Here is a 13038-nt window from a genome sequence, read left to right on the forward strand (position 1 = left end):
TCTTATTCAACTTGTGAGACAGCTGCAAACACAATGGGTGAGGAGCCACCCCATAGCTGTTTGCTAAGGGGCTTCGCAGCATTGGCACAGCTTGCAGCAGTAACTAGAGCTGTTGTGGAAAAAAACCAACCCAACCCAGGGGCTTCAGAGAGAGCAGGTGACTGGAGCTGAATGTGCAGGACCCAGGAGGACTTCTCAGAAGTGGAAGTGAGCATAGGGCATGGAGAAGGGCCATGGACACTGAGGTAACTACACAAGTAATTGGGGAGGAGGAGACACTGGGTGGCAGTGCTCCTGCCCCAGGGTTGGGTGCCTGACCGGCTCTAGCAATTCAGGCAGGGTCAGAACCCGACCCCAGGGGTATTTCTGACCTGGCCAGCCTCTACCCTCTCTCACTGACCTCCTGGAGCACCACGCATGTGAGTTTACTAGTTTTATCATCTCTGCATCTCTGGACAGGCTAAGTTTTCTACTCTGGACCAGCCTCTGTCCTGAACCTACTTGTTCCTTCCAGAACTGGGACATCACGGGCACATGCTCCTCTGGATAAGAGAGACTTCCCAGTGTGGTAGCTGGGCTGGGGAAAGTGCCTAAAGAAAGGAATGTTTTATATATCTGAGGTTTCTATTTCCAAAACCTTCAAGGAGTGGTTGGAGATGACACGAAAAGGGAAATGGTGCATAGGGTGCTGTCATAATTACTGCCAGTGTCAAAGGGACAGAGCACAGCCTTAGTAGTCAGGGGCAGCCCAAAGAGTACTGATGCAAGCAAGAAACTTTCCCCGTGCTGAGACTGCTAGGTTTACTGCAGAGGATTCAGATATCTGTCATGAAAGGAAAGTTGGAAAAAGACAATTATAGAGACAATCTTCAAAAAAGGGAAGCTATAAGCCACACAACTCTTCAATTTCTGGAAGAAAATGGGGACTTACCCTTAAATTATTTGTATGCACACAGAAGAAAAAGCAAGAAAAACAAGCAACTGTCAGTAGTGGCTAGTGAAAAATGAGTTGTGCCAAAGCAATCTAGTTTTTTTCTATAGAGGGTAAAAGGCCATGAGAATGGAGAGGAAAGCATAGACATCATCTACCATGACTTTAGCTTTACTTTAGAAAGATGTTAAATTCTGGCATGCAATGCTGTTCTTAGCAGTAAAGGAGACAAATTTGATGTGGTACAAAGAGGCAGTAGAGAGGCCATACTCTAATAAATCGTTCTCTCTCAAATGAAGAACATGTTCAAGGGTCTACAGCATCTCTCCTGGAGCTGACGTTCAGCGATATTGCCAAGGACCCAGATGATATCTGGGAGGGGAGGGTTGCGACCTCTGCTGACAGCACAGGGCTGCACAAGGCACCTTGCACCTACAAGGAGGGGCGCAGAGCTTGGCTGATGCGAGCGAGGGGCTGGGAAATACAGGATACTGCAGGGAGACCAAGAGAAAGGCTCCATGGATGGACAGGGATAACTGGCTGCACAAAAGCAGCTGGGCACAGCCTTGCAGCCCTGCCGAAATTGCCTGCGATTAGTGGGGATCCCAAAAGACCCAAGGCAAAATGGACACTTGCTCTTGGGAGAGGGCAGACACCCTGTGGGGGTGGCTACGTGGGGCTGTGAGAAGCGGGACACCAGCAGTGATGCTTCTGCTCCTCTTGATGCTGGGCAGGCTTTGGCCGGGCCACGCTGTCCCATGTGGGACCTGCCCTGCAGAACATGGGGCAGCGGGAGAGCAGCCAGAGGACAATGGGGAGATGGATGAGGAAATGCCAGGCCCTCACCTGTGGGGAGAGGTGAGTAGAAATTACAGGGGTGGTAGGAGACTGTAATTGGGATAATCTGGTCTAGAAGAGAAAAGGCTCAGGAGGCAGCACGGGAATATCAGGCACGGAGATGTGCAGGGTGCTCACACACCACTCCTCACTGGTGGGCAAGGCAGGGCTGGGCGTGTCTGAAGTGGCTCCCTCTGACCATGCCCTCCTCCTCCTGCATCTCCTGCACAACGCTGGTCCGTGGGCAGCACAAATGGCCCCAGGTGTCCTGGCACAAGGGGCGGTCTGAGCCTCAGACACTCTGGCAGTCTCAGATCCCTGCTCCATCGACTCCTAATTTTCCTCTGTTGTCCCCCACCCCCACCACCCTGCCATTCTCAAAATACTTCCCCTGTTCCCCTTCCCGGGTGATCTTCTCACCACCCGCTCTGCGTGGACACGGGCCAAGTGCAGGGACCACAGAGCACCACGAGCTTCCTCGCTGCTGCACCCAGAGCCCGTTCCTGCAGGGTGCACGCTGCAAGGCTGTTGGGACCCCTCTGAGATGAGCGTCACCTGCGGAGGACATGGGGCTGGTGGCTGCTGGGAGAGGTGTGAACTGTGCCCTGGCAAGTCCATAATCATCAGCCTTGGTTCTCCTTCCACGCTTGTGAGACGGGGAGTGTAAGCCCCAGTGATCGATCCCATGGGTGTTCTCTGCAGCATCCAGAGGATGTCATCCAGGCAGACAGCTGTCATGCAAGGACCAACACAACTTCTGGGGCTCCTGGTCCTGCATACGGGTTTGTTTCCGTAGCTGAGGTATGCTGGGGAGCTAGGATACAGGGTCCTGCAGCCCAGTGAAGAAGTACAACTATTCAGGTCTGTTACAAATCAAGAAGATGCACAGCTGAATGCAGAGTGATACAGAGTTGGGCTTTAGGAAGTGCTGTTGGGGTTTTGGTGGGACACCCATTGGATCTCAGTGGCTTTATGAAATCTGAGCTCAGTGTTCAGAGATGATCAGTGGAATTACCTGGAGTCAATATTAAAGCAAAACCCGTTGTCATACTACTGCTGGATCCTGCTGCCTCCCATCTATTACAAGTCCCTTCTCCAACCAGTAACACAAACTGAGAGACTTTCCAGACCACCATCAGCATGGACCGGTTCCAGAACAAAGCCATTTTGGCACAGACAAATTATATTTAGGGAAGGTGCATGTGAGAACTCTGAAACCACTGGAGTGCTGGACAGTGCTGTTTTTCACAACAGCAGGGCAGCTAGAGAAGTTTTCAGATACCAGGGCTGGGGCAAGAAGCAGTGTTTCTTCACATGGCATGTAATTACCTCCAAAAGCTCATCATTAGAGCACGATACAGAGAGGCCAAAAATAATTCCAAACAGGGTTAGATAATTTTCTAGGGACAGGGCCACCCTGGTATTAAACAAAAAGTTCTTCATTCAGCCTCAAGCTTAGGAAAGCCCCAGCTCTGCTCACTGGGAGCTCAGGTTTGAGCAGGAAAAGACATGCTGCATCTACCACTGGACATCCCAGGATGGCTTTTCTTACAGTCTGGTATTAAGGACAACCCCTGTCAGGCCCCTGGTTGCTGCAGTCAATCCTTACATGTCATGTTAAACCATTCTTGCATACTATTATTTTTTCATAAAAAGCCCTTTCAACAACAACATATAGCATGATTTTGGCAAGAGGTCAAATAATTGTACCAAACCCCAGGGGATGATGTCAAGGAGGTCCCTACACACTAGCAGGAGCACATCTCCTCGCTGTGGCATCTGGTTCCTGGGGCTACTCTGTGCTGTGTTGCCCAGGCGCTGCTACAAAAGGATGATGGCAAAAGGGTTCAGAGGAGAGCAGGGCACATAGAGAGCTGGGAGAGGGTCACAGGGTCCCTCTCTGTCTAAGTGGTGACATTTCCCCTTTTGGGATGCTGGTCTTGTATAAGATGGAGGAGGACAATGCTGTAGCTCACTGAGGAGAGCACCCACAGCAGGAGTCCTGGGGTCCAGGCCAGCTCCAAGGATGGCCAATACATTCTGCATTAAGGGGTCACTGCATGACTTATGTGAACAGCATTGCAAAGAGGGAACAACTCTGAAAACCAGTCATCTCCTGACTTCATGTCCCTGAAAGCCTCGGGCATGCTCTGTCCCCTTCTTGCATTCATGCTCCCCCAGGAAAGGAAGCTGCGTTCCAGGGTGTGTGCATGGAGATGGTGCAGGGATCTGCATCAGGATCCTAGGTATGCCACAGGGTGACCAATTGAGGCGCAGATATGGTCTGTGAACCTGGACCTCAGTCCACAGAATCACAGCAACCCTGTGATCCCAGATCACACTGGCCTCAGCCTTTCTCCATCAGCATCTGTCTCTGCTCCTGCCTCTCCGTCAGCTCCTGGCTCCAATTCAAACAAAATTCCTGGACTTTATTAGCTTTCCTACTGCAAGCTGCTGCTTCACAGCAGCCTGGAGACAACCTTAGTCAGAGCTTGACTTCTAGCGCCCATGGAGCAATCTCACCACCTACCCAGCCCTATGCCCACTCTGGTTGGTGCAGTTTCTCAATTGCTGAGTGCAATTTTCTGTCTTCAAGCAGCTGTATCAATGAGTAAAGTCCTACAGGACTGTGCTGGTTGATGAGCCACTATCAAATGCAGCACCAGGCCTTCTGGACATTCATGAACATGACAAGCAAAGACCATTCAGGCTTGCAAGTGCTCAGACCAGGTCTGGATGGTGCACTGTCACCTTGGGTTGGCACTGTTCAGGTGACCATACTGAAGCTTGCAGGCACTGGCAGACACGGACACACAACCTGCTGTCCACAGCAGTCTGACTGGGGCCAGCATAGATCACAACTCTTCAGAGGTCATGTTTTATTTTCAGAAGTAGGAGGATTGTTTGTTGGCAGAGACCACGCCTGAACGACCAGAAAAATGCTGGGATCAGGTCCCATCACACCAGGATCCTTGCACAAGACAGTCTCAACAGACTTACAGCCCTCAGAGGTACAGGCCTGTGCATGATAAAATGTCCCCATCTTGGGAGGCTGAAGTGACTCAGCCAGCACAGTCAAAGGGCTGTTATTGCTTGAGGCAACTGTGCCTGGAGCCCGTGCATGGGGATTAAAGACATTCCAACCTCTGCATGTTCCTCTTCCCTCCCCATGGGAGCGTCTCTTGGATGTGCCACACCATTCCCTTTGTCTCAAAGCCATTTCTGTTCTGCATAGGCTTGGGGTTGTCAAAGAGGTAGGGTCTGTCTGGGGATTCCTGAATTGTCCCAAGGCACCTGCAAACCTGCCATCCTGGGGCAATATGGCTTTTTTGGTGATGTTGTTTGATGTGTGTTCACAAGCCAGGCTAGTCAGCCTGTCCTGGACCGCATGAGATGCTGCGATTGCAGCTCAGGGAGGAAAGAGGAGGGACTATTGCAGGTGGCCATTGGGTAGGGTCCAGCCAGCCAGGAGATGTGGCATCTGCAGAGCAAGGCCACTCTTGTCAGGCTCACTCCAGCCTACCTGTTGATGGAGACCAGCCATGGTTAGCGCTGGGGCAGTGTGTTGGTGGGAGTGGCTGCAGGCAGCACTGGGTCAACACGCTTGTGCAGGCAGGTGCTGGGCAGCACTCGCGTCACTGTGCAGGCAGGTTGTGGGCAGCGCTGGGTCTGCACGCTCACACAGACTGGTTGAGGCTTGTTGAGGAACAGAGCAGCGGGGTGGGCCATCCCAGCTGGCTGCTGCGGGTACGAGGTCTGCAGCCAAGAGGATGCACCCAGGCATTTTGCCCTCCACTTTTTGGGGTGAGGCAGGCTCAGGTTGTGGTTGTACTTGGAGTCTTTCCCTGCAGAGTTTGGTGTGGGATTCCTTCTTGGCTTCTAAGTGCCGCTGCTGCTGCAGCATGTTCAGCCAGGAAAGTAAGAGGCCTGGCAATCCTGCTTGTGCAGCAGAGCATTTGATGAGGGATACACGTGTGAGGGTGGGATGCTGCGTGAAGCCATGGCAGCACAAGCTTAGCCACATGGCCAGCTGGGATGGATGCTTCCTGGCTGATGGAGCTCCAGCCAGGGGACTCGGAGGTGAGGGGCATCCAGGCAGGTCACGAGGAGGTCTGGAAGGATGGGGAAGTTTCCAGTTTTCCAGAGACTCTGATTAAGCAGCATATTCTGCCACCCTGGAAAGCTCCAACACTGGGACAGCGTTGACCAAGGTGTTAATTTTGCAAGGGAAGGACCTTGGCAGAGGATACAAAGCAGCCTATGGAGCTGCTTTCTAATGATCCTGGCACTGAAGCATGGACCCAGGAGCATCAGCCTCCATGGGGAGGGTGTGGGTTGGCCATGCTGCAGAGCAGAGCCCCTGGGAGAGGTGCACTTGCAAAGTCTCTTTGCAAAGGGATGTACCCACCAGTTGAGAAGACCTCAGAGCACCAGCTACTGCTGCTGAGCATCCATCGCAGTCTGTTTGCACTCATCTGAGTGCAGCTGAGGAGGCCACATCTCGCCTTGCCTTTGGTTGGGGGCTGGCTCAAGGCTCAGTGCATGAAGATCTCAGCATATTTCCCTGTGTCACGATGTTTTCTTGGTAGTGGGGCAGCCTGGCTCTTCACTTGCTCTCTTCCAAGTCTCCACACACCTGCTTCGCCGGCTGTACCCCTGCATGGTTTCTGCACAGGCCTATCTTCATGGCCACTTTCCAGGTGGTTTTGGGGCAGTGAAGCAGCCAGAGGAGGCAGAGCCAAGAATATGGTCCTGCTTCCAGTAGCTCTGGGATTCACTCTGAGGGCAGGGAGAGGACCATCTGCACAGGCAGGTTTGTAGTGGAATTCCCAGGGTGTTTCCCATCCTTTTTTAAACATAATTCTTAGGAAAGACTGGGAAAGCACCAGGCACCTTGGCAGCCCAAGATGCATGAGAGAGTTTACTTGTGGACATGCACAGCTCTAAGGCCCTAGCACATTCAAATTAAATGGTGAAAATTGTTACCATCCCCAGCCACCAGCCTGTCTCCTCGGGGAACACCCCTGTCACCACAGCTAAGATCTCTGATCCTGGTGTGAGTCAGCTCCTGAATACCTACAGGCTTCAGCTGGGCATTTTTGGGGCAGCCATTCCCAACTCCAGCCATGCCTGTCACCTGTCAAACCTCAGTCAACCTGTGACAGAGCATCCACATCTGTAGACGCAATCTGTGCTGAATATCCCTGGTGCCATCTGCTCCAAAACCTGCTAGTCTTGTCTTCAGCTATGGAGAATATGTATTTCCCTCCAAGCAGCTGCTTGTCCTTAAAGGTTTATGTCCATGCTCATTCACCTCTACTTCAGTAACCTCAGTTGACTCATTATTCCTTTAGTTCATCACCAGACCCAATCCTTCTCACTTTTTAAATAAAGCAATTTGGTTTTCTACTTCACTGGGCTGCAGGACCCTGTATCCTAGCTCCCCAGCATACCTCAGCTACGGAAACAAACCCGTATGCAGGACCAGGAGCCCCAGAAGTTGTGCTGGTCCTTGCATGACAGCTGTCTGCCTGGATGAGCTTCCCCATCCCAGCGGGCTGCAGAGAACACCCATGGGATCGATCGCTGGGGCTTACACTCCCCGTCTCACAAGCGTGGAAGGAGAACCAAGGCTGATGATTATGGACTTGCCAGGGCACAGTTCACACCTCTCCCAGCAGCCACCAGCCCCATGTCCTCCGCAGGTGACGCTCATCTCAGAGGGGTCCCAACAGCCTTGCAGCGTGCACCCTGCAGGAACGGGCTCTGGGTGCAGCAGCGAGGAAGCTCGTGGTGCTCTGTGGTCCCTGCACTTGGCCTGTGTCCACGCAGAGCGGGTGGTGAGAAGATCACCCGGGAAGGGGAACAGGGGAAGTATTTTGAGAATGGCAGGGTGGTGGGGGTGGGGGACAACAGAGGAAAATTAGGAGTCGATGGAGCAGGGATCTGAGACTGCCAGAGTGTCTGAGGCTCAGACCGCCCCTTGTGCCAGGACACCTGGGGCCATTTGTGCTGCCCACGGACCAGCGTTGTGCAGGAGATGCAGGAGGAGGAGGGCATGGTCAGAGGGAGCCACTTCAGACACGCCCAGCCCTGCCTTGCCCACCAGTGAGGAGTGGTGTGTGAGCACCCTGCACATCTCCGTGCCTGATATTCCCGTGCTGCCTCCTGAGCCTTTTCTCTTCTAGACCAGATTATCCCAATTACAGTCTCCTACCACCCCTGTAATTTCTATTCACCTCTCCCCACAGGTGAGGGCCTGGCATTTCCTCATCCATCTCCCCATTGTCCTCTGGCTGCTCTCCCGCTGCCCCATGTTCTGCAGGGCAGGTCCCACATGGTTCAGCGTGGCCCGGCCAAAGCCTGCCCAGCATCAAGAGGAGCAGAAGCATCACTGCTGGTGTCTGTGTGCAGGTCAGTATCCAGCCCAGCAGCCTATCTCTGAGCCTTTGCTGGCTGTCAGAGCCCAGCGTGCCCAGGGAAGCTCAGTGTATAGCCTGAAGGGTTACTTGCCTTCCCTGAGTCCTCTTCTCTCTTGATTTTCAACAGAGCCAGAATGGTTAAGTGTAAACTCGATGCTTTGCCTCTGTCTAAAGTGAGGAGACAGGACTTTCCTCTCTATTCCTGTCTTTTAATACCTGACATCCCAGCCTTTCTCTGATCTTTCCTGCCTCATGGGCTCTTCAGATTCCCTCTCCAGATACCTCCTTCAAGATCTGTGGTTTTTTGGTGGAGATTAAAGTGTAGAGAAAAGCACATGACTTTGAGAGTGGTGATACTGGTCCTAAGGGAGCAAGGATCTGATCTGGATGGGGAGCAGTGTGGTGAGCAGCTCGTGTCACCGTGAAATGCAGTGCTCTGCACAGTGTAGCTTCACAGCAGCCCCACAGGTCATGGACATAACTGGGGCCAAACTGATTCTCCCCAGTTACCTGACATACTTCTGTATGCTACAGGAGGCACACCAGTTTACACCAAGTTACAGCTAGTTACACTCCCCCATATTTGTGTAGTATCCATAGTATCCATAATGACAGTATCCTAAAAATCACTGCAGTTCCCCATTAGCCCCAAATGCCTGCTACAGTCTTCTGGGTTGAAGCTGCTCTTCTCAGTTTCAAAGTGCCAGGTCGCATAGAGATCTTGGAGAAGCCAGCTCACCGGGGGGGGTTTGCCCTCAGCAGTCTTGGATGGGGGTGGAAAAGCTCAGCAAGGGAAGAGGGAACCGAGACACGGCTTGGGAAGAGGGCGAGGATTTCTGGTCACTCCCAGAGCACAAGGAGCAGGGTGAGCCAGCCCCACAGTCTCTCTCCAGGCTCTGCTCTCCACCCCTGACCACAACCAGACTCTGAGGGAAGGTGCAAGGTGCTCTGCAATGGGCTGGGAATGGGCACCCTGCTTCCAAGCTCAGTTCCTGCCTTGGTTTTTCCAGCCAGTAAAATGGCAATAATATCACCTTTCCCTACTGGAGGTTTTTGGTGACTTTATTGTGCTGCCAATGAGGATGTGGAAGGCACCCTGCACTCACACTCCTCTCCTGAGGAGGTCAGAGGGGAGGAGGAGTGGCCCGTGACTCTTCAGCAAGCCAGTGGCAGGAAGGACACTTGTTCCCCCTGGTCCCTGGGGAGATGGAGCAAATCCTGCTGAGCTGCTGCCGAGTCACCAGCCCCAACTAGGTCACTGCTGCAGTCACCTGAAGGACCTGAATCACAACCTGAAGGAAACACATGGTGGCCTTCACCTGCCTTCTTCAGCACTTTCCTCAGTCTTTTCTCAGTAGAGGAAATCAGTGAGAGTCACCATCCTTGCCAAGAGCCCTTCCAATGTGATTAAGCTTGATGCTCCTATGGTCTGTCCTGGCAAAAATTCTAGTCCTGTTCCAGCAAATTCCCAGGGACCAGCCTATCTTTGCCATGTCCCTCACTGCTGGCCTCACTCTCATGGTGACAGAGAAGTAGATGAGGGTGAATGATTTGTGTTCCTGGAGGGTGCAGGGACCTGCAACTGCATCTGCCGGTGACCTCACTCCCGTGGAGCCCACGGTATCATTACAGAAAGTAATCAGAGCATCTCCTATAACAAGAGCACATGACAGACCAACATACCCCTGCAAACCTGGCCAGGAAAGCATCAGAATCTTTGGAAAGTGAAATGCTCCCAGTGAAATGAGGGCTGGCAGTGCCCCTGTTTTTAGGAAGCAGGAACTTGTTTAAATAAGAGGCCCATGGCAGGGTCTGGATGGGCCAGTCACTGTGAGCATCAACCTTTCCTTCCTGGCCTTGCAGCTGGGCTAGTCCTCTGCATACCTCCGCGGGAAAGGTCGGGGCATTAGAGTAAATTTAACTTTAATTAAATAAGTAAATTAACAGCCCTGCAGCCAGAAGTGTTGGTATGACAGCCCAGGTGCCACCCTGTGTCACTGGGCACAGCCTGGCTGAGAGCAAGGCAGGTTGTCCTGAAGCATGAGGACACCAACTTCAGCTCTCACAAGACAGCCTGCAGCAAGGTTCTCCATGTGACGATTTCCAAGCTGGAAATGCTCTGATCCTTCAAGCCTCTCCTTACAATGGGGTCACTTGTGAATGTGTCCCTCCTGATGCTGTCCCATGGTGGAGCACACGGGGTGTCCATGAGCCCGTCTGCATGTGGGCGGCGGGGCGAGAGAGTACGCTCCTCTCCTTCTGCCACCTGCAGCGAGCCGTGCTGGCTCCGGAAGGGAGGCTTCGCTCTTGTACTCTGCACCAGTAGTTACCTGGGCCTGACAAAAGTAGAAATTGATCAAAAGCAGCTTTAAAAGCTCTCGCGTTCCCGGAGTAGAAAGTTCCTCTTGTTGAAATTGGGTGGGAGAGCTGCGGTTTTTCCTCAGTTCCTTTGATTTGTTGCCTAATGCAGGGGATGGATAAATCTCTAAGCCCTGAGATTTAGGGCAGGATTCATACTTTACATCTTCAGAAGACGTAGTAAACAGCCCTATACTCTCTAATCCTGGGAGCAGGTTTGTACCTGCTCGCTCTGTATAAACTGGACCGGCTACAACAATTTCACATTGCGGCTGAGTTCAAAACATCCCCTTGGGGATTAAATGTTTATTGCAGGAGATTTTTAAGATGGTTCCTGAAAGGGAGAAAGGGACTCCCACCTCAATACCCTGCACAGATCCTGCTGGACTGTCACACAGATGCAAAAAGCGGTGTGACTGCACGAGCAGTGAGGCACCCCGGCCCAGAGGAAAATACCCTGGGGAGGAACTTGCTGGTAACCTTTGTCACTCAGACCTTCCCCACTGGACAGGCAGAGGTGGGTGGCCTGCCCACAATGACAAGAAAGCCTTTGTTTACCAGGGCTGGTGGTTCCCAGGCACGGCCTGATGTCGGCAGTGCTCCCGGACACAGCTGCCCCTGTGGGCAGGCTGGGCTCAGGCTGAAGTCAGACTGTCCAAGGATCCCACCCTTCCCAGGGGAAGGTCACTCCAGAGCCTTGCAGAAGCCTCCTGGGCCATGCAGATGTTTGCAGCAAGGGCAGGCTGGTTGCAAAGAGGCAGCTGAGCTGAGCAGGGCACAGGAGCTTTCCACAGTGCCTGCCAGAGTGCAGATATCTGGACCTTCGGGTTGCTCCAACCCATCCCCAAGATGCTGCATCAGAGCAGATGGGGGCCAGTCTGGGGTCTGGACAACACATCTGGGGGGACACCACGTCAGGGCATTTGGCAAGTTTTATGCAAAATGTGAACCTCTGCAGATTCTCTTGTGGCATGTTTTCACACAGCATGGAGGGCTGTGCCCTGAAGGTGACCTGCTCATGGTTTGCTGTAGCAGAAGCGAGGAAGCAGTGCAGGGGGGTGGGTGGTCCTTGGGGTGGGACACAGCTCCCCACTTGCTAAGGGGCATATTAGCCAGCGTGGGTTTAATAACTGACACCACACCACCTTGTAACCTTGCATTCCCCTCTGGATGGCTGCAAGACTCGTTGCGTGGCCAGTGCCTGGCATGAGGGCCTGGGGGAAGCGGGGGCAGTGGTGGCTCTGCAGAGGGGAGCGAGTTACTTACAGAATTTTCAGGCTGTAGAGGCCAGAGAAAGCTTCCCCTGGGATCCTGGAGATCTGGTTTCCAGAGAGGCGTCTGCAGCGAAAAGAAGAGCCAGTAATGTGTCAACATCCTTGTAATGACAGTCCCTTTTCTGCAGACGCTTAACAATTCATGGATCTTGCCACAGCCCCCTTGGGGAGGAGGCTGTGACACCTGCAAACTCAGCCGTGGTTGTGCGCTCAGGCAACCTTTGCAGAGGATCCCCTCTTACAGCTTGCGGAACAGGCAAAGAAATAATAGCTTATTACTCCTGCTAGACCTGAATCCAGTGTTTTCAGCATCCAGTGACAGCTCATGGCTGAAGGCATTCCCTGGGTACCCGCAGAGGACCCCACCCACGGAAATTACAGCACAGGCAGCCTGTGAGAGGGACCTCTGCTCGAGGGCACTGACCAACCTACAGACCCTGCTCTATGCCAGATGCCTGGCAGTGAAGGTGGAGCAGGGGAAGAGCTACTTTCTGCTTATGCATGGTCCTGGGAGGACTATCCCTAAATCATGGACCCTTATCTGTCCCTTTTGTCTGCATGTGGCCTGTTTCTGCATCCTGCAGGTTCTCCTTTGTTCTGTCCATCAAAGCTTGATGCCACCTGATTTACTTCCACTGCCTCATTCCCAGCCCTGCTTTGACATGTGTGATCACAGCTAAGGCCCAGCTCCTTCAACATATAAGAGTTTGGTTTCGCTGCTGTGAGGGGAGACCAGGGAAAGGGCTGGAGATGGGGAGTACCATGCAGGTGCCACAATAGAGCCAGCTCATCTGAGTATGGTTTCCAAATCCAGGACAGAAAAGTCAAAAGTGGTTCTCAGATGAGCTATGGCTGGAGAAAACCGTAGGAGAGAAGACGAAGATAGGGACAATGCAGCCAGGGAAGGAGATGAATGTGAAGGGATGGGAGAGGAAGACAAAAGTGAAGAGCAGCGTCACAAAAGAGAGTGTGATCATCAGGGACACAGCACAAAGACCAAGGGACAATGTTCAGAACTGGCTGAAAGAATTTATCCAAGGGAACCTGTGGAATTCACCATTGTACAGCATCATCTGATCAGAGTGCTCAAATTTTAGCAAGGCCCAGAGCAGGCTGGGACATTAACAGGTATTTGGATTTTTCACTGACATTGGAAACTGCATCACCGTTACCATCACTTTCACTGATGAGGACAGCGGTCCTGAGAGACCATGGT

At 52.7% G+C, this 13038-nt stretch overlaps 1 protein-coding gene across 4 annotated transcripts in view; it reads right to left on the reverse strand.

The window, feature by feature from the left end:
* Positions 1–13038, reverse strand: part of LGR6 (leucine rich repeat containing G protein-coupled receptor 6) — a 148578-nt gene that overhangs the window by 72216 nt on the left and 63324 nt on the right. For all 4 annotated transcript variants that reach the window (XM_076357800.1, XM_076357803.1, XM_076357802.1 and 1 more), the window contains exon 3: positions 11815–11886. In XM_076357800.1, coding sequence (XP_076213915.1) covers positions 11815–11886 — 72 coding nt within the window. The remainder of the gene's footprint in view (positions 1–11814; positions 11887–13038) is intronic.

The sequence above is a fragment of the Aptenodytes patagonicus genome, chromosome 22, assembly GCF_965638725.1.
Source record: "Aptenodytes patagonicus chromosome 22, bAptPat1.pri.cur, whole genome shotgun sequence".
NCBI lineage: Eukaryota > Metazoa > Chordata > Aves > Sphenisciformes > Spheniscidae > Aptenodytes > Aptenodytes patagonicus.